The following is a 26,928-nucleotide window of genomic DNA, read 5'->3' on the forward strand; positions in this document are numbered from 1 at the left end:
CTTGAACATGCGGCACCCCAATGTCGAGCCTCAAGCTAGCAGGAAATATAACAGCCGCAATAAAAACCAACCATGATTAGCAAAACAGCCGGCTAATTCATAAAAGTAGCCGGCAGTATCACAAGCATAGCCAACAAGCCTCCCAACTCCACATAAACAAGCGGCAATTATGTGCCAAGCTAACTCTAAAATACACGGCCAAATGCCGAGTTCGAGGCGAAAAGGTTTCAACTCCATGAAAACAAAGCAATCTTCGAATTTTGTTAGACAATGCATAATAAGCAAGTCAACCGGCACTATGTGGATAGCTCAGACACTAGGCAAATAATACAGTCGGCCATCTTTACGCATTTCGTTGTGTATCCAGCAAACTAGCAACCGGCTATTATGGTGGAATGTGGAAACAACCGGCTGTATAAACATTTAGCTTCCTGAGCATTCGTCCATTCAACGCCAAAGCTTCGAATGAGATTAAATGTATGAGCATACATGCGGCTTCCTCTATGCTACAAGCTGGCTGCCAGTGGTCAGGGGCTACTTAAATCACCAACGCACTTAAACAGCCGGCCATCACAACGATTTTGGCTAAGTACGTCAACATGCTAAAAACAGCCGGTCAGGTATCTTAAACTTGGCTGTGTTGGGATGAGGTGAACAGTCGGCTAACTCTAAGCATTTGGTGGTACATTGGGCAAACAAGCAATCACATGTACAGCCTGGAGGTAAGAAAGCTTCGTAAAAAGCCGAAAGAGGCGGCAGCAGCTGCAATAAACAGACGGCCATGTTTAAAGATGAAGCAGGCGGCACCTGCCCAGCAAACAGCCGTAACCACCGGCTTATGTATGTGATAGTCTTGAATTTGACTCTAAAAACAAGCGGCTGTCTCAACAGTCGCATGAATATTCGGCTATTCGATGCCGAAATTTGAATACAATGACTTCATTTCAAAAGCATATAGCCTACACACGCGTGTATGTCTCAATTCTTGCGAGCTGCTAGGAGAATATCAGCCAAGATTATGAGCAGCCGGGTGTGGCCATGCTTGTTTCAAACATCAGCAAGCACGTAAAAGCCCACCTTTAATCAGCCGGTCATTAAATCCATTCAATGTGCAAGGCTGAGTATAGACAGACGGCATGGCACATTATCTTGGAGAGTTTAGCACATGGAGGAGTATTTGAATGGGCAAATACTTGAAGAAGCAGGCGGCATGTCTTGCCCAACTTTGTGATGGGTGGCATGATTGGCTAAACTTGTAATAACAAGCGACATATCAAACGAAGCCATCATGATTACAAACCAACCCAAGTTTGTTTGAACTACACCATCAAGACAAAAGCAAGGCAGCCGGTCACAAAACAAGCTAAGTCAATGGTCTCAACCGACACTCAATAATCCTACAAACGGCAGCCAAGCAAGCGGCATCCACAGCAAACGCATCAAGCCATGCGTGAGATAACATGGGTCTTCATGTTTTTCAGATCACTTTGGTCTAAATAATGCCCAGCGGGATCAAGCAAAATCAACTAGCTCGAGCTTGAGCAGCTGACCTTAATAACAAAGCATCTCCTGCCTTTAATGAGAGCAGGCGGCCATACGCAAAGCTCCATTGTGCTCGGTTTACTTCAGGTTCAAAGCAAGAGAAACAATAACGGCCCGACATGCGAGCATATTTATGATCTTTGCTATTTTGATAGAACCAGCCGGTAACATTCAAGCTCACAAGCAGCCAGCCACCCGCCATCTATACAGGCGGCTCTCGCTACCATCACAAGTCAGGCTATACGGCAATTAAAAAACAGCCGGCACATCACGGCAGAACCAGCCGGCCTTTGAAATCATCGACAAAGTACAAGGTGGAGCATGGGCACCTATGATTAAAGCATCCGACAGTAGCACAAGCAAGGGGCGAAAGCCGTATGTTTGATAGACTCCTTGCTGAGTGGAAAACTGAAGATGAAATTAGAAACACAAGCGGCATAATAAGCCACCTGTGAATATGCAAGCTATATACAAGTGGCTCGGCAATAGACAGGCGGCATGCCAAATGATTATTGAAAACACCCCCTCGTATCTTGGTGCTATGAGAGAGCCAGCTCTCTTTGATCAACCACCAAAGGAGACCGACACCATGCTTGGCCGGATGTGAAGCTTGAGCAGGCGGCATGTAAAGCGTCGTAGCTCAAGCAGCCGGCCTCAAAACCCAAAGAGTAGCCGATTGCTTGTTCATTGCAAGCATGTGAGGGGCTTGACGCCTTGCATATCGTATAAAACTTGCCGCATGATTGTTCAGGAAGTCTCATCTTATGTGTGAGTTGTCACCATAAGCACATTATCATTATTATGATTGCAAGTCAAAAAAAAAAAAAAAAAAAAAAAAAAAAAAGCCTAAGGTTAGTAAAACCGGCTGTTTAGGCGGCACCCTACTGAAGACCGTCCTCCACTTATTTGTGTGACAATCTATCAAGCATGCTGAAGACCGTCCTCCACTTGATACTGATTCAGAGGGGCATGCCGTCTGTACCTTTACAGTCGGTCGGCTACTCTCCATTGAGTTTTTTCACTCTATCTTCAGAGGGGCATGCCGTCTGTTCCTTTACAGTCGGCTACTCTCCATTGAGTTTTTTCACTCTATCTTCAGAGGGGCATGCCGTCTGTTCCTTTACAGTCGGCTACTCTCCATTGAGTATTTTACTCACAATACTTAGCTAAAAAGATTAGGGCCTGGCCGACCCTGTGCCTAACAGGCGGCTACCCTTCTTTGACTTAGCACCTACGTTCACCAAGAACTTACCAAGGCCACCGGCCGAATGATCAGACCAGGCGCTAAGCCACCTGATCAATTTACAAAACTAATCCGACCTGTCCCAACATTATAGCAGGCGTCCGGCGGCATCCATTCGGATGAAATTCGTCGCAGAGAGCAGCTCCCTTTTGGGTGGAACATTGTTCTATAAACTAATTACACGGCACCTATACGACTGTCCCAAAGGGCAACCACGTAGCCGTTTTTGAGACAAGGATAACTCTATCACTAACCAAACCAGTGGTAGCAGTTGACATCTGAGTCAGATGACCGCCTGTATTACTTGGGATAAATGCAGGGGGTACCTCTTGAGTTAATAGCCAACAAACATTGGCGAATCAAGGGGATCAGCCGGCCTCCGCCGCCTGGTACCTCTACTACTCAAGCTAGAGTGTGACGGAGACTGAGTAACTCCTAAGTTAACTCATAGTCACTCTCTCAAACTTAGTATAGAGCCTAAAAGGTATGAGGAGTCCGCCTGTTTTTTGGAAAACAGAGGTACTCGACCACTATTCATACTAGGTTGGCTACATTTAAAGCTGCCGTCTGTAACCTAACAGGCGTAGCTACTTTGGTTGGACGTCCTGTCTGACGCCTGCTTCTATGCAGTCACCAAAGCAGACGACCAGCCATCCCCCAACAAAATAAGCTAAGTACCAAACTTAGTATATTGAATCAAAGGAGGCCAACGCCCGAATAATGCTAAACGCTTACCCCTTATGCAATAGTTGACAGTCCACCTGATCAGGGGCTATCTGCATAGTAGGGCAAAGAATCGGCATCTGTCTAGTTCGGCGGCAATCATTATTATGATTGATTAACTTTGAAAATGTCATACCGCCCAAGGTATCAAAATTTTCTAAGTTAATCAAATCCGTCTCCCATTAGAACTAGACAAGATGCCGACCTAGCAAAGCTTCGAGGGTCTAACTTTCGAAAGGAGCAATCCCTCCTGGAAAGAGAAATTACTCCTTCCGAGGGGCAAATGTTTAGGGTAAAATTACCCATGACAAATGGACCAATCCGGACCTGCCACGTGTCCACCACGTGGGCCAATCAGCGTCCGCCACTTGTCACCCTAATAGGTCCAACATGGACTAATCAGGTCACATCATGTTGGCCCATTATCCGCCAACCTGGAAAACGGCCATCGCAGGCCCAATTCCCGAGGCAAGCCCAATCAGTCTTAGGTTTTCCCAGAAAACCTAGTATTGGGCACATACTTCGAGGCTATATAAACATATCATTAGCCTCCATATTCAACAGAATGACTCTCACCTAGAGAAGTCTAAACACATTGATCACTCCTCCCCTAGAGGAACCAGATCTCCCCCCTTTAATTTCCGCATTTATTACTCCTCAAACAAGTACTAACTTGACCGTTGGAGGCGGAGCTCTCAGGAGTCTCCGTTATTTTGCAGGTACAGGCGGCCGGTTCCAGTCTTGGTGTTGTAACTCTCCCGCAGGACATCAGAAAACCCCGAAACAATACCCAAACAACAAATAACTGACACTAATTCATACTCCGAATCGCTCAAACTTTGTAATTTATATTCAACAATTACAACAAATAATTTTTAGGATATTTTGGATTTTAACACCTTACAAAAGGCTGAAAATGTTTTTTAACACCCCCCAAAAAAAAACTTTTATTTTAACACCTCCCAAAAATATAAAAGTTGGAAGTTAACACCAAAATCCATCTTCCGTTAACAGAACTGTTAGTGGGGCCCACCCCAACGGATATATTTTTAAAAGATCTGTATATAAGAACCATTCTTCCACGATTCTTGCACGATATATAAGAACCATTCTTGCACGATTCTCCCCCAATGAACGAAATCGTTGTTCTTATTGAATAGCAGCAGCGCATTGCATTGTTGCACGATACTTGAAACAATTCTTGCACGATTCTTCCACGATTTTTGAGAAGAGGAACAGATTGAAGCTGCTGAAACAGGTGAGTGCGGTCAATTGTTCGGTTGTTTGGTAATTATGGTTTAAATTCTCTTCAATTATTATTTGCAATTGTTTCGTACTCAGATTAATGGTTGGATTATGTTATGTACGCATCTAAATGCCCAATTGCGAAATTAGGGTTCGTCAGAAATTGAATTTGGGGCTTTTCGTATTATGAAATTAAAAATGAATTTTGTTGCTGTCAATGTTAATTCGTCAGTGTACAAATCTGTAAATGTGACTGTCGATCTAAAATTGATGCAGATTATGTCGTTTGTTAGCTCTTCCCCTCCTGAGGCCAGAAAATGTAAGTGTGGTGTGCCAATGGCCAAGCTCACTAGCTGGACAAGGGAGAATCCAGGCAGGAAGTTCATATCATGTAAGTTTTATGACCCAATAACAGAAACAAGGGGTTGCAAAGCTTTCGAATGGGTTGATCAACCTGATGGAACAGATTGGCAAACAGGGGTTATCAACAACCTGTTGTTGGATAAGAAGCTGCTAAAGGGTGAAGTTAATGAATTGAAAAGGGAAGTTGATGAAATCAGTGGCCAAAGGAGGTGCCTACTTAATGAAGTTGATAATTTGAAGATGAGATGCAAGGCCTTGAACGCTGACAGGAAGAGAATGAACAGGGAGTGCAATGAAGGGAAGGTGTCTTCAATCAGCTGTTTTGGTTGGGTGGGCATGGCCATTTGTATAGGTTTGTCAATGGGTGTAATTTTCCTAATGGCTAGGGGTGTGTGATAGTAAGCTGTATTAAGTAGTTATAATTTCTTGTAATGACTTGAAGTGTTATAAATATGTCTTTTAATCAACCTATTTATGCCTTGTCTAAGTTGTTAAATTGAGAATGTTTAAACATTGGAAAAGGATTTAAACATGTGAAACATTAAAACATGGGAAATATGTGAAACACTAAGATAGTTCAAGTACAGGTTGACAAAAGAACCTTACTTCAACATGTTTCAATGGCAATCAAAGCCATGCAACCATTACAATTCAATATCTAATTGTTCAAATTTGTTAAGGGAAGCCACTAAAAAACTAGCAAGTTACATAACCAGTCATGAGTACATAATAAAAGTTTGAAATTGTTCAACAGACATAATGTTTGATATCCAGCATGAGTACATCACTGAGTAAGGTTGTTGAGGGATTGCAGCCTGGCCCTTGTTACAACACCTGTGGCTGTTGTAGGCTGACTTGAGGAAGACCTTGTCTTTCTTTTTGGTTGGCTTGAGGCAGGCTGACTTGAGGAAGGCTGAGCTGAGGATGGCTGACTAGAGGATGGCTGAGCTGAGGAATGCTGAGCTGAGGAAGACTGTGGCTGTGGGCGCTTGCTGAATGGCAGACAACCTTCTTGCTCTTGAGGAAACTTTTTGTTTCCTATGCTGTTTGGTCCAGCCCCAATTGCACTCTATGACATGCATATAAAAATAAAAAAGTCAATGGATATACCTGTTCATAATAAAAAGTCAATGGATATACCTGTTCATAAAAAGCCCCAATTGAATCCTCCCACTTTTCATTATTCCTGTTCATAATATACCTCCTCATCCATTCCATTTGGGTGAGGATAGGTTTATCTCTGGCAGGCCTAATGACTGCATTGAAAGTCTCACACATGTTGTTCAACAACATGTTGGACTTGCAGTTTGGTGTGAATGCATGTCTAGACCAATGGTGGGGAGGAATGTTGATTAAATACTCATATGCCTCTTCATCGAGGAATTTGATAGACTCCATGGCAATTTCATGCTCAAACTGACATATAAAAGCATACCAGAAATCACACCAAGCATATACAAGCTAACCAATATAAAAACACACCAACAGTCATATAAAAGCATAGGCTAGCTTCAACAATCAATAAACTTACAATGGTGGTGGCCCTAGCTGCTCTCCAAAACAGCTCCTTAAAGGTTGATCCAGTGAAGTTGAGCTTGAAGTTAGCCCAACATCCTCATGAACAATGGTGGCTCTGGCCTGTCAATACCATCAACAACAACATTGCACCCTGAACCAGGGTTGTACTTCATCACAGCTTTCCCATAATCCCACACCCTAGCATACTGCTCCCTAGCTGAACCAAATATCAGTAGTTTTGCCCTACACCTAGCTAGCCATGCCTTATAGTAACTCACATCAACTCCTAAATCATTCAAAATCCTAGCCCTAATCTCCTTAATTCTCCAACCAGGGTTACTCCTAAACTCTTCTAAATACCTCTCTGCTATGTATTCAGCAGTAAGCATCTTGTTCTTCTTTACTCTGAAGCAGGAATGGTCTAAATTCAAGGTTTTGATTTGCCAAGTTTGCTGCTTAACAAGTTTTGATGCAAACACCTTGAACTGACACTTTACCCCCCCACACATGTACAAGCAGGCATTCTACAAGTGTAGCTATTGAACTCACAGCCACATCTATATCTACACTGAACTGTAATCCTTTTACTGTCATTATGCAAGTAGTAGAACTCATACCTGTTTTGAATGGCATGAAGTCTTAAGGCCCTCCTCAAGACTGAAGCATTACTGAATTTCTGATTTAACTTCAACTTGATTGGGTTGTCAAAGTCCACATCAGCATTAAACCAAGGAGCATAGTCCTGTTCCTCATCAGATCCACACAAACTCCTTGAATCATCTGAATCAGCATCACTTTCTGGATTCACCTTCGGTTTTCCAACATCCAAATCATTTCTCAACTCTACTCTCTTATCTTTGCCAACCCTGTCATCTACTGCACTCTCCAAACCTTTCCTAAGGCTCTTGTTCACTTTGGCCAAGATCTCCTTTGACCCTTCAATATACCATTCCTCATCCCCTTCATCAAATTCTTCTTCACCAGGTTCCCAATCTTGTCCCTCATCACTCAAATCTGAACTTGAATAACCAGATCCTTCACATCCATCATCCTTTTCTTCATCAAACCTCAACACTTTAGCATTAGCTGAGGCTTTCCTAGGTGGACTCTCCTCCCTTTGTTCAGTTTCTGTCTTCTTAAACCTAGGGCTCCTCCTAATAGTCGATGTATTTGAACTTTCTACCTTCTTATCCTTTTTTTTTGTCTTTGCAGGATTGGGTTGGGCCTCTTGTATGGGCTGACTAGGAGCTTCTGTTGTTACAAAAACCTCAACATACCCCTCTTCATTTACTGTCTCCAAAAGGCCCTTAACCTCTTCACTGTTAACTAGTTCCCTTTTCCCAGTGTTAAAGGTTTTCCCCTTCTGCCTATACCAACAGCTGTAATGCATAGGCACATCCATATCACCATTAACAAAACCATGAATTGCAGCTGTTCTAATCAAATGCACATCCAACTTAGATACTTGAACCTTCCTCTTCCAGTAACACCAACCACCACACCAACACAGCAGCTGCCTGTTTTTGGTTACTCTTTTAGGGACAAAAGCACCTCCCACTCTAAGGCAGATGTCAACCAAACTATCCTTGTCACCCATTATCTACCCACCAGTGAAAAACATATAAAACATATTAAAAGCCATGTAACTATACATGCACAATACGAATAAACAAATCCATCACAGCCACACAAACAAACACATAAAAAATTGAAAATAAACATATACAAGCCAATGTAGGTGCTCAGTAACATAAATTAATCAACAAACCACACTTGCTAGTTTAATTAACAATAAACCACCTTAATTAATCTCTACTTTCAATTACGAAATCCAATTAACCTAAGTCGCATAGTCAGTTACAGAAATTGATTTATCAAGGCTTTCCTACTGTGGTCCCAAAATTTACCCTAATTACCCAATTATTGCAAGGTTTACAGCAATGAAGCACCAGTAATTGACGAAATTGCTATCAAAGGAGAGCAATTTTACCTTATTTTCTGTGAATTTCAAGCGGCTTTCGCACTTTTGTAGTTGAAGAAGATGATGAAGAAACCCTCCTGAGCTTATCTTCTCCAACGTTGACACCACCCTACACTCCACTTCTCAGCCAAGATCTCCTTTGGTTCAAAAGCGAAATCAATGAAGGTTCAGAAAGAATTCAATGCAGAAGGTTGGTGCGAATTCAATGAAGAAAGAAGTTTCGTGTTTTGCTGGGTGAAAATTGAAGTTCAAGCCAATTTGTGGGACCCACGTTAAATTTCCGTGACGGAAATCGTTAACTGGTGTTAACTTCCAACTTTTATATTTTTGGGAGGTGTTAAAATAAAAGTTTTTTTTGGGGGGGTGTTAAAAAACATTTTCAGCCTTTTGTAAGGTGTTAAAATCCAAAATATCCTAATTTTTAACAGCCCAATAATGCAAATTTACCAATAAACATGTAAAAAGCCAAAAGTTAGACAAACCCATTAATCTAGTTTCTACTGTAATTTGTAAACCAAAACTTCATCAAATCCAGCAATCCAAAACTCAACATACTACCACTCATAAACTTCATCAAACCCATTATGCAAAATTTATCAATTATCCATGGACAAACCAAAATCAAATATGCTTCATTATACCGAATTCACCACTGAAAAGACAAAATTAACCAAACCCATACTTCCAATTCACCAGATTACTACTCTAAACCAAAATTTAGTAAGCTTATTAACCAAATTCACCACTAAAAAGCCAAAATCAATCAAACCTAAGATTCCAAATTAACCAGATTACTACTCATAAACCCCAAAAATTTATTAGTCCAAATGAGCTAATTTAACACTCACAAACCAAATTTAATCAAAAACGTTAATAAAAAATCAACAAATTACTACTTATAGTGCAAACTTTTATAAAGCTTATTACTCTTATTTTCACCATTTAAACACTGATAAACCAACACTTAATCAAATCCATTAATCCAAATTCATACTTTCCACTTCAAAATCAAAACATAATCTTCACCCATAATCAAAATCTCACCAATTGACACTCATAAACCAAAAACCAAACCCATTACTACAAATCCACCTATTAATGAAATCGAACCATTATTAAAAAAAAGTACCAAATTACAACTCAAAACCAGAAACCAAATCAAACCCATAATTCAAAATATACTAATCACCACTCAAAAGTAAACTTAAATAAAAAACCAATCAAAACAAAAAATTTCCAGCATGATAAAAGTGAAATACCTGTAAAAGATTAGCAATGGTTTCAAACTTTCAACAGTAGCAATCTTATTAATCCCAACTTCATAACTCCTCACAATAAAATTCTCCTAATAAGATAACCCATCTCCCGTCAAGCTCCCCAACCACAGCCGACCCGCCAACCCGATCGAACCCGACCCGTTTCAGTTTGGGTAAGCCCATTGTTAGTCGTCGTTGAAACTGAAACACACATATCAGGCCGTTATGAGCATGAAAGTTTCGGAGAGGATTCAAGTTAGGGAGGACACTTTGGGATAACCCCATAAACTGCATTGAGTAAAAGATTGAAATTTATCACTTACTAACGTTGCATGATGAATTCAACATCGTGATTTATGATCTCTAATTTTGATTTTCAGTGATTTTCCTATGTTTCTATATGTGAAACAATTGAATTTAAGCGTTTTTTTTTTTTGGGTTTTAGACTGGGGTTGATAAAAGCAAATAAGTTGATTAATTAATTTTTTAAGAAAAAAATAGATTGAGAAAACCTTGGAGAAGACACATTGGCCAAGAGATTGCAAAAATTTACGACAATTCTCTTCATTGTAATTAGTATCAACCATGCAATTAAAAAGATCCAATGCTGCTTTCCCCAAAAATTCTTTTGATGCTTCCAGTAATCTGCAGATTCTTCAATGCAAAAAGAAAAAAAATAGAGAAAGCCCGGTGGACGCTTCAATGGGAAGCTCAGAGTATGCTTAGATAGAGGGGAGAGAGAGAGGAAAGAGAGGTTGGAGAACGGAGAGGGGAGGAGTTGAGTGAGTGGAACTGTGGAAGAGAGGAAAATGGGAAAAGTGGATTTCTTCGGGGCAAGGGCAGTAGAAATAATCACAAGCAGAGGGCATTCTTGGAATAGCACTGTAAATAAGCTACAGTAGCACTTCTCATTTTTTTAAAGGGTTTTAGATTTTAGATTAGATATGTGGTGATACATTGTTAAAGGTGTTTCATTTTGCAATAATCTCAAATAAGTTATACAGAGTACTTCAACGGGGACTTTATATGCTTTGGTCTAATTATATTTTAATCTTGAAACTTTACATTCTAGTTTTGTTTTGAGTAGTGGTAGCTACATTTACTTTGTGATTTTCTCCTATATAGCTTTTTTTTTTATAAATTTTAGAACGTGAACTATAATAATATGATGTCTAATTAATTAATATAGGATACAAGTATACCTTATGTCTCCCTCTTATACCTTATGTTGCTCCAATCCGCCATTAAGGTAATAGTCTGCTTTGCTTATTTTGATTATAATATTTTATCACATTAATAATATAAATGTTTATTTGATGATTATCGTTATCCCAACATTGGTTACATTTTGATATTGGAATATTTTTTGCATTAGGTTTTGTTTCTAATTAGCCGCTAGTATTATAATTATTATGATTGTAATATGAAGAGCTAGGATATTCTACATTCTTTTCTTGCATTATGAAGAGCTTGGATATATATACACCCTCGCCATATAACATAATGCTTCCTTGTGAGTTGGGATCCATTTGTTATTGTAGTTAAAGTTTCGTTTACTACTTCTCACATATTCTAGTGATCTATGTATATGTGATTTTATATACTAGCATATAAAAGCTCATATGTGATAATAGTCTTGGATTGGAACATTTCTATATTTTTTTTCACCTTTTAATGATTCACATTATATCCAAGTATAAATAAAGATATTTTTTGCAATTTTTCAAAATATAGGACATGCATGAAACCTGTTTAACCTTCTCGTTTGGACCGATATATTTGGAGTGACTAATAATTGTTATTTAAATGCTATCATCTTAACTTGTTTGATGCTCATACATTCAAGTGGTTTGATTTTATAAACGAGATGAGATCGCGAGTCTATACACATGACCACGATTAATATTTGTTACATATGAGCAAGACTTTAACTCTAAGTTTATTCTTTCCTTGACGCCATGAGAAAGAATATATAAAAGGCTAGACTTTAAATAGTATTCTGACGACACTAAACCCTGGGTGGGTGTGAATTGGTAAATCATATATTACTAGATATACTCACTCCCTAAAATAAATGAGAAATAATTGTATGATTAAGATGATACATGCATGTTTTTGTGATGAATATAATTCATGCAAAATTATACGATCTGCAAATTAAACATGATTGCACAATATTTATTTGAGCAAGAGATAGATGACATTGTGGGAAACTTACTTGTAAAAATATATTTATCATGCCCATACTTCTAAAAAAAATAATATAATTGGGCAAGAGTTACGAGTAAGAATAAGTTTGTAAGAATAACATGATACATGTATTGCTAAAAAATTTATGCCTTGTGGATGAGATTTAAATGTTGTTGGATTCATTTCATTTCCTATGTGCAAGGATTAGGGGAGAGTGTATTAATTATTCCATTATTTTATCCCTGCACATAAATAAAAAAAGATTTTGATGGTCAGTTTGATACATACATTAACTTAAATATTAACGATTTATTTAATAGAAGTGGTCATATGTTATTTAAATATTTTGAAATGATACCATCTTGAAGATGGATATAAATGTCATTGTTCATATACTAATTATAAATGCTCCAATTAAAATAATTGTCCCAGAAGGACAACATCGGTTACTAATGAACCTAAAGCACGTCTGAAGCGTTGTAGTCCAATAGAGTTAAAATATAACAACCTTCGGAAAAGGAATGGAGCAACTATTGACAATGACAAATTTGAGGAAATGATAAATCCCATTACAATTCTAGAAGAAATCACTTTTAGTAAAATTTATATGTTTCATGATTATATAATTAAAAGACTCTAGAAGAGTATGAAATATCCAACAAGATTAACATGTATCAAGATTATAGTCAAAACTCCAGCAGAGTATGAGTAAATTATTAGATAAAATATTTGTTGATTGTCTTGCCAATTGTATAAAGAAACACATGTTGGTGTTCAAATATCACATCAAATTCATGGCCATGCATAACATAATATTAATAAAGTGATCACTAGTATTGGAAAACTGACCAGACTTCAATTTAGAGAAGTGATTGGATGTGATAATTAAATTAGGCCATCCGGGTTGAATAATTACCCGTTATGGAAACTTGAAGTTTCATTTGATAATGTGTTGACGCTCTCTCAAATTTTAGATATATGAAATGAGTTGAATGACAAGACATAACATTAAGATTGAGCTATATTTGGATTGTGATTCATAACCATTTGTATTGATGAAATTTTCAAGAGTTAATAGGTTTTGATTTCTTATATAAAAGAGTAATTGTAGACACCTATTTGTGTCTTCCCAAAACCAAACCCGGTGATGATTACCTTTCACGTCGAATCATAATCTAATGAAGTGAAAGTGTAGAAAGTCTAGTGTTGCGGATAATTTTAATTTCTTTTCTCTTCTCTCTGTTTTTGAAAGCCTATTTTAAGAAAACAGTCAATCCAGTTTGTTTGGTCCGTAATATGGGTCCAATAGTAGTGTAGTTGGATAGGGTTTGAAAAGAGCTTTCCAACGATATATTATAAGCCCAATTCCGATGAATATTGAGGAAGTTATGGTCAAATTACTAATTGGGCCCGGTTTGAGCCTTATATGCGGCCCAATGATGTAGAGGAGGGCCTAATATGGATTTATCATTCCTAATGCAATTAGGAATGGTTTTAGTCTTCTAGATTCTTCTAGAAAGTTCTTTTCATTCCTAATTCAATTAGCATTGATAAATTGACTTTTGTTGACTTTTTAGAGTTTTAATCAGAATAAAAGAATGTTTTTGAGGAAAATACGATTTTATCCTCCTGTACGGTTAATTTCTATCTGATTTTAGAAAATGCGTCAATAATTTAATTAGCGCAGGCGCTAAGCTTGGCGCCTGGCGCCAGCGTTAACGCCTGACGCTAATGTCAGCCTCTGGCGCTAACCTTGTTTTTTCGCGTCAGAACTCTGGTTCGATTTTCTATCTTTTTGGCTGGTTTTCTCTATAAATAGCCTCCTAAGCTAAAGCATCAACTCTCTCTAAGCTAAAGCTTCTCTACAATCTACAATCTACATCTACAACCATCAACTCTCTCTAAGCTAAAGCTTCTCTCTCTCTTTTCTAAACCTACCTTTCTTACAAAATTCCGCATTCACAAGACCTAGACACACCTAGCCAAGTTCGAAGTTGCCTTCACCCTAGACGTGAAAGGTTTTAATTTCTGAGGGTTTGGTCCCAAATCTCTCTTTCAATTATTATCTAATTTTATTGTTGTTTATTATTTTCCTTGAAGTTACTAACGTGTTTATTTTGTTATTAGAAAGAGGTACGAGGTTTCCAAGTAAGTGCTTTAGTGGTTTTCATTGTTATTATTATATAGAAATCATGCTTAGATTATTATTATGATTCCTAGTATCATGTTAGGATGCTTGATGTTTTGAATGACAACAATGATTCCTAGTATTATGTCTAGGGTAACTTTAATATCAAGTATGATTAAAAGTATGATGCCTTTTATGTTTTTCCTAATATTTATGATTGTTAGTATCATGTTAGGGTTAAAGATTTGATTTTTATTGTTTAGTGACATGCTAGGATTTGTTATTAATCTTGTTAGTATCATGCCTAGGATCTTGCTATTATTATCCTTGAACTTGAATATTATGATTGTAATTATTATTATTATGATGATTATTATTATGATTTATTATGTTGCTTGATTATATTTATTGTTATTGCTTGATCACACATTTTCTACATGTTTAAAGGGAATTGGTACTTGTAATCACGCTTAATAAGATATTTAATAATCTTGTTTAGGGTTAATATGATTATAATTCAAGTGATCGTCAATAATAGTTTTGTTTGTGCATTAATATTCAACCAACATAGATAAACAGGTTTAGGGTTAAACCTATTGATTGCATGTTAGTCAGAAAGCGCACATGAATACGATCAGAATAAAGAAGAGGCCTATTATTTGGGCAGGTTCAATCTCTTTTAGGTACCTTCATCCCCGAACTACCAGTCATGGTTCCAGACCTATTGGAGTTGACGATCTCTTGGATCGTTAAGGGGTGTAACCTTCACCCTGTGAACGGTTTACAAGTTCCTAAAACTTGTTGACGACTCTTTTGCTCTATCTTCTTTCCCTTTGGACGCCACCGTACTTTATTGTATGATCACAGTGGGGTTCAAGCTAGGGATTAATGCTTGAAATATTCCCTACAGTAATGGATGACCAGAAGTTCACTAAAATAACTTATATATTATTGTCAACTATTAAGTGACCAGAAACTCATCAAATACACTATTTAAGTCTTTATAGATCCAAAATATCACCACCTAGTAGAATTACAAGCATGTGATATATGCTTGTATAACAATTCTATTGATTGGGGCTATTACATGTCAGCACATAAGAAATAGAAAAGAAGGAAATTCAACTGCACAACATATGTCTCCCATTAATGTTGAATTATTGATCCCCTGAAGAGAACAAATTATGAAAGAGTTAATAATAAATAAATATGTGTTATGCAATGTATAATGAAGAAATGATTTAAAATTATTCTCTAGAAGAGATAAAAGCTTGTTTAATATAATTCTTTTGAGAGATAAATTTTGTTGATTATGATCCTCCCACAAAATGAATTTTATCGCAAATTTGTATACTAAGTTGGTGAAGGATTGTGATGCCCCTATATATGAGATATTTTACCAACTTAGGGGGAGAATTGGAGTAAGTTGGCAAAAAATTAATTAAATTGATGATCCCTATATATAATGGTAATTTGAAATGTATTCTAGCCAACTTTCGTCTATATGTTATCAAGATATGTTTCACATTGAGATAAAACTTGCCAATTGTATATACTTGATTCATTACACGTGAAGTGTAGATTGTATAATCGGTTCCAAAATAAAGATGTGATATATGGCAACATAGTGCAGTTGACACTTTTAATAGTGTGATAGTATATTAATACCATAGTGTGAGAAATACCCCAGATAGAAGTGGTATAGATATTTGAACTAAATAGATGGCCTAGGAGATGAGAAAGTCATAATGGTACCAATTGAAAATGTATTCAGATATCATTGCAAAACAACATGCAGAATATACATTAAATAAATTTTATGATACCGGTACACAATGGAACCGACGAATAATATGCATATGCATGATATAATGGACTAGTGAATAAGGGATCTGAAATATATGTCCATTTTTATGTCGACACAATGATAATGATCAAAAGTTTATCATGGACCAGAAGTCCAATGAAATATGAGTTTTTAAATCCACATTGTACAGTGTCTTGCATTAATTTGAATCTTATGTCCATGTGCATGCGTTAGTCATAGGTTAATGGATTATTTATTGCATGTTTAGGAAGTTGTTAGATGCATTACTTATTGTAAAGTTTGTTCAATATCTTATCATGATTCATATATCTCATATTTCATGAACTAACTAGTTTCTATATAATAATTGTGGTATGTGTGAATGTCTGTCCAATGTATAGTAAGTCGTATATACAATATTGATGGGAACTTACAAAGAAATATTTATATTTCAATGGGCTTACACTAGTGATGAAATTATTGATGACGTCGTTTTAATAATAACTTGTTATGATTCATGTAAGAAGAGTTCTTGAAGAACTTATATATGACGCATTTAAATACCTAGCCCTACATATTTTATATCTTGAATATTGCAATTATTATCAAAGTAATGAAAAATCAATATGACTACATCATCGATATCTCAACCTGAAGTTTGAGTATGTGAGATTCAACAAGTCTATGTATTCATTGACGAAGTCTCATACAAAACATGAAATGCCTAATTAAAGAATAAAGATTGAGATACCATCGAGTGAGAATAATAATCTTATGGTCCAGAAGAGCCATGAACAAAATATGTAATTAGTTTGATTTCTTAATTCATATGATATTGGAAAATAAAATATATATGATATCAAGTGTTACCATGAAATTATGTTTGAATAATGTGATCAATTATTGATCATCATTTTGTAGTGTACATGACCTCTAGAAGAAGGCATACATCTAATTATTATGATAATTCAAAACAAAGCTACCGAATTGAATGAAATAGTGGTAAACACTTTTATTTTTTCACAAGTATGAAGAAATGAAGATGGCTCAATAAGTCCATGTGAAGTTTCGAAGGTTCAAGTTCAATTTGAAAGGATCAATCATCAAGAAATGATATTCTGCTATATGGAAGAAGTTACTCAACCATATCGCGTCGGATTTTTACACTAAAAGATTTCACGTTAATACGTTATGTATTTATCAGGGGGAGAAAATATGCGCTGCACTCTTTTTTCCTTGACCATGGGTTTTGTCCCACATTGGGTTTCTGGTAAGGTTTTTAATGAGGCAGCATTGCAAGCGTATTACGAAAAATGATGTATTCTTTTTCCTTTACTATTTTTTATCAGGGTTTTTCGTAGTAAGGTTTTAATGAGATACAATCTTCGATAATGGAGATCTAAGGAGGAGTGTTATGAAATATTACGTGGATCCCATTGTATTCATGTACCATCTAAAATAATTGAATCTTATCTTAGGCAGACCTATCTGTTCTCCTCCTCCCTATCTCCCCCAGTTTCCCATTGTTGCGCACTCCACGTTCTCCATTAAAGCGCATTCCACGTTCTCCTTGAGCCGCATTCTGATTTTTTTTTTATTTATATCCCTCATTAAAGCAGCTTCTGAGGTAAGTTGTTTCTTTTTGTAATCATCGCATATCAAGTTCAGTTCATCTAATTTAATTTAATTTAATGGTAAGTTGAACTATTGTCTATAATTGCTAATGTTATGAAAGGTCAAAACGAGCAATTTTGTTGCTAGAGAAGAAAAATATAAGCCTAATTAGATAATTGAATCAAACGTGCCTTTTCTCCCTAGAATTATGTGATTTTTCGAGCTTAATATGATAATTGAATCGAATTTGGTTGTTAAAATATGAGGTTAATTTGATACTTGAATCAAACGTGCCTTTTTCCCAACATTACGTGATTTTTCGAGCTTAATTTGATGATTGAATCGAATTTGGTTTCTAAAATATGAGGTTAATTTGATAATTGAATCAAACATGCCTTTTTTCCTAACATTATGTGATTTTTTTCGAGCTTAAATTGATAATTGAATCGAATTTGGTTGCTAATGTGTTGCAAAACCTTTTTTTTTTTTTTTTCCATAATGTATTGTTACATTACTTTGTAATATAAATATCTGATCAGATTTTAGGCAGAGAGATGACCGGAATGATGTTTTCGAGCACCATTGCCCACTGTCTGCCTCAATCCGCTATGTCTTTATCTTATAGTAGGAACAACCGCATCCCTATTCCAATTTCATCTTTCTCTTTTCGAAGACGACGTGGAAATTCACAGAATAATGCTACCAACACCATTATCTGTTGCTCCACAGTCTCGACCTCAAATTCAGCAGTCAATTACCAGAACACAAACACTGCTACTGTTGGAATCGATGGTGCTGAAGTACTTGACTGTGTGATTGTGGGTGGTGGAATCAGTGGTCTTGGCATTGCACAAGCTCTCTCTACAAAATACTCCTCCCGCTCCCCAAATTTCATTGTCACGGAGGCTAAAGATCGAGTTGGTGGAAACATCACTACTGTGGAGGCCGATGGCTATATCTGGGAAGAGGGACCTAACAGCTTCCAGCCATCTGATGCAGTGCTCACCATGGCTGTAAGTCTGTGTATTTTTTGGGTTATCTCTCTCCATTCTGTAAATGTTAGTATTACTAATTATAAATTGGTTGCTTGATTAAATCAATGGGAACAGGTTGACAGTGGATTGAAAGATGAATTGGTGTTTGGAGATCCTAACGCCCCTCGTTTTGTGTTGTGGAATGGCAAATTGAGGCCTGTACCGTCCAAGCCCACTGACCTCCCTTTCTTTGACCTTATGAGCTTCCCTGGCAAGATTAGGGCTGCACTCGGTGCTCTTGGCTTACGTCCTTCTCCTCCAGTTTTGTCCTCCTCTTTACTGTAATTTCCACATTTTTTGTACCAGTCCTTTTGAATTCTTATTCAACTTCTACCCTTCGTGAAAAATTGACAGGCTCACGAGGAATCTGTTGAAGATTTTGTCCGTCGTAATCTGGGTGATGAAGTATTTGAACGCTTGATTGAACCCTTTTGTTCAGGTTCATGTCTTGCTTTTCTCTTTCTTGTAAACTCTTATTCGCTCACTCTATAGATTTAATTGGTGATAAGAGAAAAAGAAGGGACAACGGAGGAGGAAGGGGTAGAGGAATTATTACACTTTAAGTGAGTGTGAAACAATGTTATTATGACCTTGGTTAAACAGTCGCACAGAAGAAAGAGTTAGCTGAATACATGATAGATCCAGTTTTAATTTTTACAAGAAATCCTTGCTTACTAGTGCCATAGGTATTTAATCGACCATATTGTAACTTGTTGGAAAAAGTAATACATGGAGGTAGAAAAGTATCATTTTAATCTCATGTAAACTCTTCACGAAAGATTTTATTGAGGCAACCATACACTTTATTCATGTTGTTATACATGAAATAATTTTTTTAATAAATGTATCATTAATTTTGATGTGAAACACTTAATTTTCTTTTCAGTTTCTGTAATGAATGATAGGATGTAAGTTCAGATATTTGACACTAACCTCAAGAAGCTTTGATAGGTGTTTGCTCTGTCACTGACTCCTGTTTTTATTTGCTCAGGCGTGTATGCTGGCGATCCTTCCAAGTTGAGTATGAAAGCTGCTTTTGGCAAAGTTTGGATCTTGGAGCAAAAGGGTGGTAGTATCATTGGCGGTACCCTCAAAACAATCCAGGAAAGAAAGAACACTCCAAAGCCACCTCGAGACCCGTAATGACGCTTCTTTTTTTCTCCTCTTGTCCTGGCTCATAGACCTTTAAGGTGTGAGTCTCTTTTTCCAATAGTGGTGCCTCTCATCATCCAAAGTCACATCATATTGCAGGCGCCTCCCTAACCCAAAGGGCCAGACAGTTGGATCCTTTAGGAAAGGACTCACTATGTTGCCTACAGCCATTTCCGAAAGGTTTTTTTTTTTTTTTACCTTGAAATGTGTTCACTAAGACACGAAGTACTTAAATTGGCAGTCAGGAAGGATACTGCATATGCGACAGTCTCTGCTTTTATGTTTGGATTTTTTTTCTTGTGCTCAAATTTTTGCTTGACATTTTAACTTTATATTTCTTTGCAGGCTTGGCAGCAAAGTGAAATTATCATGGACCCTTTCTAGTATTGTTAAGTTGCCAAATGGAGAATATAATCTGACTTATGAAACACCAGATGGGCTGGTTTCTGTACGGACCAGAAGTGTTGTGATGACTGTCCCATCACATATTGCAAGTAGCCTCCTTCATCCACTTTCAGTAAGTATTATAGTTTTGTGTTGACATTGCTTTTCAGATTGTTTGACGTGATAGTCTCACTTGGCCGTGTACTTAGTAAGTGTCTTACTCTTTAGATTATTATGTCTAAAAGGATAGGAATATTTGTCTCTGAAAAAGCCTGAAGCCTTGAACAAATATGTTGAGATTATAGAGTGACACGTAGCAAGTTTTCCTATTAAGTTGGTTATCAGTAGGCCCAAAGAAAGCGAATACTCCAAAAGTTCAGTTAGCTTAGGGGTTTAAATGAACTTAGCTGATCAATAAACTACTCGGGTACGAGCTCGGTTGAAGCTCGTTCATGTTCGTTTATTTAATAAATGAGCCGAGTTTGAACAAATTTTGAAGCTCGTTTAATAAATAAGCTTGGACACGAACATAGATATGCTCGTTCAAATATGTTCATGAACTTATTTTTTATTTTCACGAACTACTGGTTTATTTATGTTCATGAATTATTGATTTATTCACACTTTTTAATTTAATTCTTATGTTTATACGGTGTGATTAAGATTTTAATTATTATGCTACTTTTGAGATTTTCAAATGTCAAAAGTACGAAGCTCGTTTATTATTAAGCTCGTTCATTAATCACTCATTTATGAACTCGTTTTATAAACGAGCTTTTCATGAACATTGTACTAATTGAGCCGAGCTTGAACAAGTTTTTGAGCTCGCTTGAAAGCTCGGGATCGTGCTCGGACTCGCCTAAGTTAAATGAACTGAACATGAACAAGGTAGTACTCGGCTCGGCTCATTTACACCTTTGCTACATATTACATAATAATCCAAAGTTGGGATTTTAAATCGGGCAAAGTTGGTGTTTTTACCATTTTTATTAAATAAATCAATCTATTAATAACTCTTTTTTTATTGTTTAGTCCACTATTGTGCCATTATTTTGCTAAACCATTAAAAGTATACCGTCAATTCTTTTTTTTTAAAAAATTTAGGACTATATTTTTTTAGAATAAATTGTTTTGGGCTTTCCCTTATCTGCTATTTTGCTTAGTACTTCTCTTTCCGAAGTATAGATTCTCTGCTTCCACCGCTTAATATGTTGTTTCTTGCATTCCTTTTTTAAGTCCTTATTTAAAATCACCATTTATTCCAGCTCTTCTTTCCTTTATCCATTTTATTATAATTTTTTTTAAATAATTATAAATAAAACAATTTAAATAGGTCACTAAAGAAAATCAAATGAAAAATTTTCCACCACTTAGAATTGTTTAGAACATTGACTTGAGCTTTCCTCGTATGTTTATATAGGATTTTATTTATTTATTTATATTATTGCTTTAGTTTCATCAGGACAATGTGATTGCCCTCACTAGGTAGATGTTGACGAGTGTACGGACTAGGTAGATATATACGAATGTATTAACTAGGTAAATATGGACGAATTTAATATTTTGGCCAATCTATCCCTATTTGATTAATCTTTGAAAGCCCTAAATGTTTTGGCTCAGCCATGTACTTCCAAAGGTTGCCATCGTGTATTTAACAAAGAAACCCAATTCTCTTTACCTAACAAAAATCATTTCCTCAAGTAACAATCCATTTCATAGTGATGGAAACACATGAATGTGATTTCTATGAGAATGAAAAAACAAATAGTTTTTAGTTGAGATGGCCAATTCTAAACTTTTCTAAAGAGCATATAAATGATCTTGCCTAAGAGGGACCTTGGCCTTTCAAATGAAGATTGCTATTATAAAATTTGGATATTTAGAGGTTTGATTAAGGAAAATAAGAAAGGATATACAAGAAAATCCTTGTATGGGCTACAAGTGTTAGTTGTCTATTATCAACTACACAAAACCATCTTACTAAGCACAGAAAGAAACTGACCTATTTAAATAAAGTTTCTTGTATATAATACTAAGTTGTGCAACAATAATATTCCATTTTGCTAGGTAATATTCAAGTGATAGTTTGAAATTTTAGTAAAAGAAGTGAAAGGTTAATATATGTCTACCGCCCTTTCTAATTTACAAAGTAGAAATAAATAAAGAAATGTAAGTATTAAAAGTGATGTTAGCTGAGGCTATTAAGCATGTCACTCATACAAATGGTATAGTTAAGCTAAGCTATTAACTTATTAGATAAGGTAAAAAAAATACTTCCTTTGTTCCCCAAATGTTGCAACATGGGAATGGCATACAAGTTTTAAGAAGAGGAGAGAGATAGAGAGAATAAAGATAGGGACCCGTGTGATAAGGAAAGAAAAAGAGAGAAAACATGTGTAAATAGGTCAATGTTGAAATATTTGTTAAACTTACTAAAATGGTAGTTTTTGCAATATTTATAGATTAGAGGAAATATGTAATATAAATTCTAAGAAGTATAATCCTCGGTAAAATATTTTTAAGTAATTATAATTTTCATAGTCAACCCATTTCCCAAAAATCATGTAGAAAACTATTGAAGTAGGCAACATTCTACATTTATTGCTTTTATGGATAAGAATCTCTAAGTCAACTAAAACTTGAAAACCAAATTACTCTTGCTATAAATTTGGGATGAAAATAATCTCTTTTATTCTTATGAACATGCATCTCACAAATTTACTCAAGATTTTATGACAACTTGAAACTCCCAAATAAATCATTGCTATAAATATAGTATATTTGTCACATGTAAATTCTACTCTTAAAAATAAATAAAACCATGCAACTTTCCTACAAATATCCTACTTGAAATAAAATCCTACGTCACTTATAATTTGGATTCACATAAATTTGATAAAAATAAACTAAATATTAAGATACCCTAAATGACCTTTATAATTCCATATCAAATTCTTCTTCGTGGTTGATTTTTCCACCGATCCAAGTTGGACCTCAAAAAAACATGAGGCATATGTGTCCTAAAAGCCATTTATGTCTTGTGCTTCTTGAAAGTTTTCTTAATAGAACGATATAACTACGTGTCAGATTCAGCTGGTTTTCTTTGTCTCGTCATATCTTGAGGTGTTATTGGATCTAACCTAATCTTCTCAAATTGGTATGTATTAAATTCCCTGTAATGTATAACCTTATTTTTGTAAAACTGTCATGTTCTTCAAAGTAACAATTTGCATGCATCCATTGGGACAGTGTCACAAAGGTGAATGTATGTGAACCTCCCTATAGAAAACGTCAACTGTAAAGGATTAGTTTGAGTGGGCAATCCCAATTTCTTTACCATATCCCTTGAAGAGTTGAAGCTACATTAGTGCAACTACCTCCATTGCTAATTGTAAAACAAACCATATCCTTAGTACACTTTGACTGATAAAGATGCTCCCTTATCTTAAGGATTTTCCGTGTACAAAGTCCTATGAATCACTTTTATATCTCTTGTACAACCTCATTCCAATCTCTTCACAATCTAAGGTATTGTCTCCTAGGCTATTTGGTGGTCCAGACCTACAGGGCCCCAAAATGTTTTTGAAAACCATATAAAAAGGAAACTCCTTCCCCATTACCCAATCCCTCGTGAACGTAGATAACATTTTTTCTTATTAAAATCAAATTAAACTCTTCAAATTCCCAATATAATCTTGCATGATTAGATTACTAAAGAACAAAATAGTTATCTGTTATAGACCCGGTGTCTACCACCACTGAGCTAATAAGGAACACAGTAGCACACAACACTAGAGGACAAAAGCAATTAAGAAAGCACTAAGGAGAAGGGGAGCATGGGACTGATTCCTGGTTCTGTATTGCAGCAGTAGAGGACAAGAACAATTAATATTAGGTTTATGATTTGTAATGTGGCTTAAGTATATATAGTGTAGTAGTGAAGGCAGTAGGCGATTATGTGAATTGTGAGGAAATATGTTGAGAGTAGTAACCTCAAATTACTAAGAGAGTGATAACCTAAAGTTATCAAGAGAGTAATAGCCTCAAATTAACCTATCCTTTTGTATCCAAAAATTTTCCATTATCAATCAAAGACTCACACTTTAATCTTTATTTATTAGCCTAGTTAAATCAGAAATACAAGTCAGATTAGTAGTCTATTACATTATCTCCATTATCACTCCTAATAAATCTTTAAATTGACTGAATTAATTTTAATGTCTACTAATGAATTTAAGTTAACTTTTCAAACAACCCACCTAAAAATAAGGTTGTCACTGGCCATATTTTCATACATTTGTATCAGTATAGAGTCCCTGTGTCCCCAATTCTTTGGAATTACCATATTGGACACTCAGATCTTATTGAATTAAGGTCCTTAATCTTCAGTTTATACACGAAGTTAAATTGAATATTGGATTGTCATAAAGATATATAAGAGAAGCTCACAAAGATGCTAGTTAGAGAGTTTCATAATATAAACGTAGGCAAAATTTGCTATTACTTTTATAGCTGGCTAGTACTACAATAGATAACTCTTGCTAACCGCCCTTGAATTACAATTGAATAGTCAAGATTAATTTTATTAATCACGAGGAACATTGGAGAAATTTGTAACCAAGCCATCACCCAACCCCATCAACTCACCAAGGAAAAGTTGCCCGATCGGCCGCAAACTGAAGCCTCAAATTCTTTGAAGAAAATACGAGTTTACTATGGGCAATTTCACTCGATTGGGGAGATGGGGTTAAAAAAAAAAATACTCTTCACTACTCTGATCTCCCATAGCAATCTCGCTAATTAATATGGTGAACTCTAAATTCTGAAAACCATGGTACATTTTACGTCTCATTCCTGTAAATATACTTGATAGAGATGTTTTCAGATGGGAACAGGTAATGGTAGCTGCTACTGCATTTGTGTGCTGTTATATTTCTTGCATTTGTTCTTTAATTTGGTGTATTGATCACTGAATTCAATCAATAGCACTACATTTTTTGCACAGGATGTTGCTGCAGAATCACTTGCAAAGTTCTACTATCCACCAGTTGCAGCTGTGTCACTTTCTTATCCTAATGAAGCAATTAGATCAGAGTGTTTGGTTGACGGTAAACTTCAAGGATTTGGGCAATTGCATCCCCGCAGTCAGGGTGTTGAAACCTTGGGTATATACTCCTATTCAACTGCATTTTATTTGTTGAGTGATTCTTTTTGTAGGATTGCATCACTAACGTAACATTTAATTTTGATATGACTTGACAGGATCAATTTATAGTTCATCGCTTTTCCCTGGTCGAGCACCACCTGGTAGGACCTTAATTTTGAGTTACATTGGAGGTTCTACAAACCCTAGTATATTACACAAGGCAAGTAATTTATCAGAAACTACTGTCTCGTATGGTTCTAATCCAGAATTATAGAAATATGGTAATTGCCTTGGGTAAAGCATCACAACTTAGGCGATGGCATTATTTTGGTTCCTTGAGCTCACTAATAAGCTCACACAAGCTGGATTTGCTTTTTGATTTGTTGATGTGTTTGCTCTATTGAGCTTTTATATTAATTTTTCTTGTAAAATTTCTAACCATGCAGACGCAAGATGAACTTGCTGGGGCAGTTGACAAGGACTTGAGAAACATTCTCATAAATCCTAATGCAAAAGATCCCAGGGTATTGGGCGTGAGAGTATGGCCCCAAGCAATTCCACAATTTTTGATTGGCCACTTTGATCTGCTTGATGCTGCAAAAGCAGCTCTAACTGATGCTGGGTTCAAGGGATTGTTTCTTGGTGGCAACTATGTTTCAGGTGTTGCATTGGGGCGATGTATAGAGGGTGCTTATGAATCTGCAGCTGAGGTAGTGGATTACCTCTCACAATACTCAAACAAATAGCGCTGTTGCTAGGATTAGTTGTCCGAGTATTTTGCTAACAAGAAGGCTACAAAGATTGCAGTGAAAATTTTCTTTTGAGGGTATGTTTAATTGATTTTTCTAGTTTTGGTAAATTGGAATCTTAAATTGTTTTATATTCCTTATTTCTCAACTAAATGAACCTACATTTGATAACTAATTGGTTTAGAATTACCATCTTTTTCAGGTTTAGAATACATTATTTCAAGCACAATGGACTCATGGTTGGTAGCCAAACCCCATGAGATTTGTAAATTTGCCAGACATTAGCACGCATTGGGAGCACCCTACCTTTTTCCCGGGTTCTCGCCTACATAGGTACACCAAGCTATTGGTGTGTTTCTACTTCATTTGTTTAGATTGACCCCCCCCACCCCCACAAAAAAAAAAAAAAAAAACACATGTATTATTATTGTAATTATCATTTTTCGGACCAATCACGTGTTGGCACATGTCTAGGTAACCTAGTTTAATAGGTTATTGATAAGTTGTTAACTAATTGGTTCTAACAGAAGACAATGCACCCTAAAGTTATTCCAAAATAATCAAAAAATTGTTTTTTATTGGTAGAAAATAGCACAAAGTTGAAATTATTAAAAATAAATCTTCCTTTGTTAAATCATGATATTAATAATTTAATATAAGCTCGTGATATTATGTTTATACAAAGTATTAGATGTGACAACAATAGATGACCTCAATTTTAGTTTATATTCAACCTGGTGTGTGGGGATCACAAGGGCACTATTCTTTAGGACTCTAAGGGGGTGTTTGGTTCATCAAATTGGGATGGATTGGTGTGAAAGCTCATACTGGAAAGGTATGGATTTTAAAGCCC

The 26,928-nt window shown here is 36.2% G+C and overlaps 1 protein-coding gene across 3 annotated transcripts; it reads left to right on the forward strand.

Annotated features, from left to right (window-relative positions):
- The first annotated feature begins 17,454 nt into the window (after positions 1 to 17,454).
- On the forward strand, positions 17,455 to 26,577 carry LOC110683268 (protoporphyrinogen oxidase 1, chloroplastic-like). 3 transcript variants are annotated; one of them, XM_021859612.1, is made up of 11 exons: positions 17,455 to 17,623; positions 18,150 to 18,623; positions 18,720 to 18,905; positions 18,999 to 19,083; positions 19,636 to 19,783; positions 19,896 to 19,976; positions 20,142 to 20,313; positions 25,186 to 25,345; positions 25,443 to 25,546; positions 25,773 to 26,152; positions 26,278 to 26,577. In XM_021859612.1, the coding sequence occupies exons 2-10, from the start codon at positions 18,165 to 18,167 to the stop codon at positions 26,070 to 26,072; spliced, it is 1,695 nt and encodes a 564-aa protein (XP_021715304.1). In that variant the 5' UTR covers positions 17,455 to 17,623; positions 18,150 to 18,164; the 3' UTR covers positions 26,073 to 26,152; positions 26,278 to 26,577. The 3 variants fall into 3 exon arrangements, with proteins under 3 accessions (XP_021715304.1, XP_021715303.1, XP_021715305.1); XM_021859611.1 differs by having other exon boundaries at positions 18,157 to 18,623; XM_021859613.1 differs by having other exon boundaries at positions 18,161 to 18,623.
- Positions 26,578 to 26,928: the final 351 nt, after the last annotated feature.

This window comes from Chenopodium quinoa, unplaced genomic scaffold, assembly GCF_001683475.1.
Source record: "Chenopodium quinoa cultivar QQ74 unplaced genomic scaffold, ASM168347v1, whole genome shotgun sequence".
NCBI classification, from domain to species: domain Eukaryota; kingdom Viridiplantae; phylum Streptophyta; class Magnoliopsida; order Caryophyllales; family Amaranthaceae; genus Chenopodium; species Chenopodium quinoa.

What these genes read in the sequence shown, in the direction of transcription:
- LOC110683268 (XM_021859612.1), top strand. Translation starts at nt 18,165, where the DNA reads ATGACCGGAATGATGTTTTCGAGCACCATTGCCCACTGTCTGCCTCAA. An exon ending in ATGCAGTGCTCACCATGGCT is followed by an intron (nt 18,624 to 18,719) that starts GTAAGTCTGTGT and finishes CAATGGGAACAG; the next exon opens with GTTGACAGTGGATTGAAAGA. An exon ending in ACCCTAGTATATTACACAAG is followed by an intron (nt 25,547 to 25,772) that starts GCAAGTAATTTA and finishes CTAACCATGCAG; the next exon opens with ACGCAAGATGAACTTGCTGG.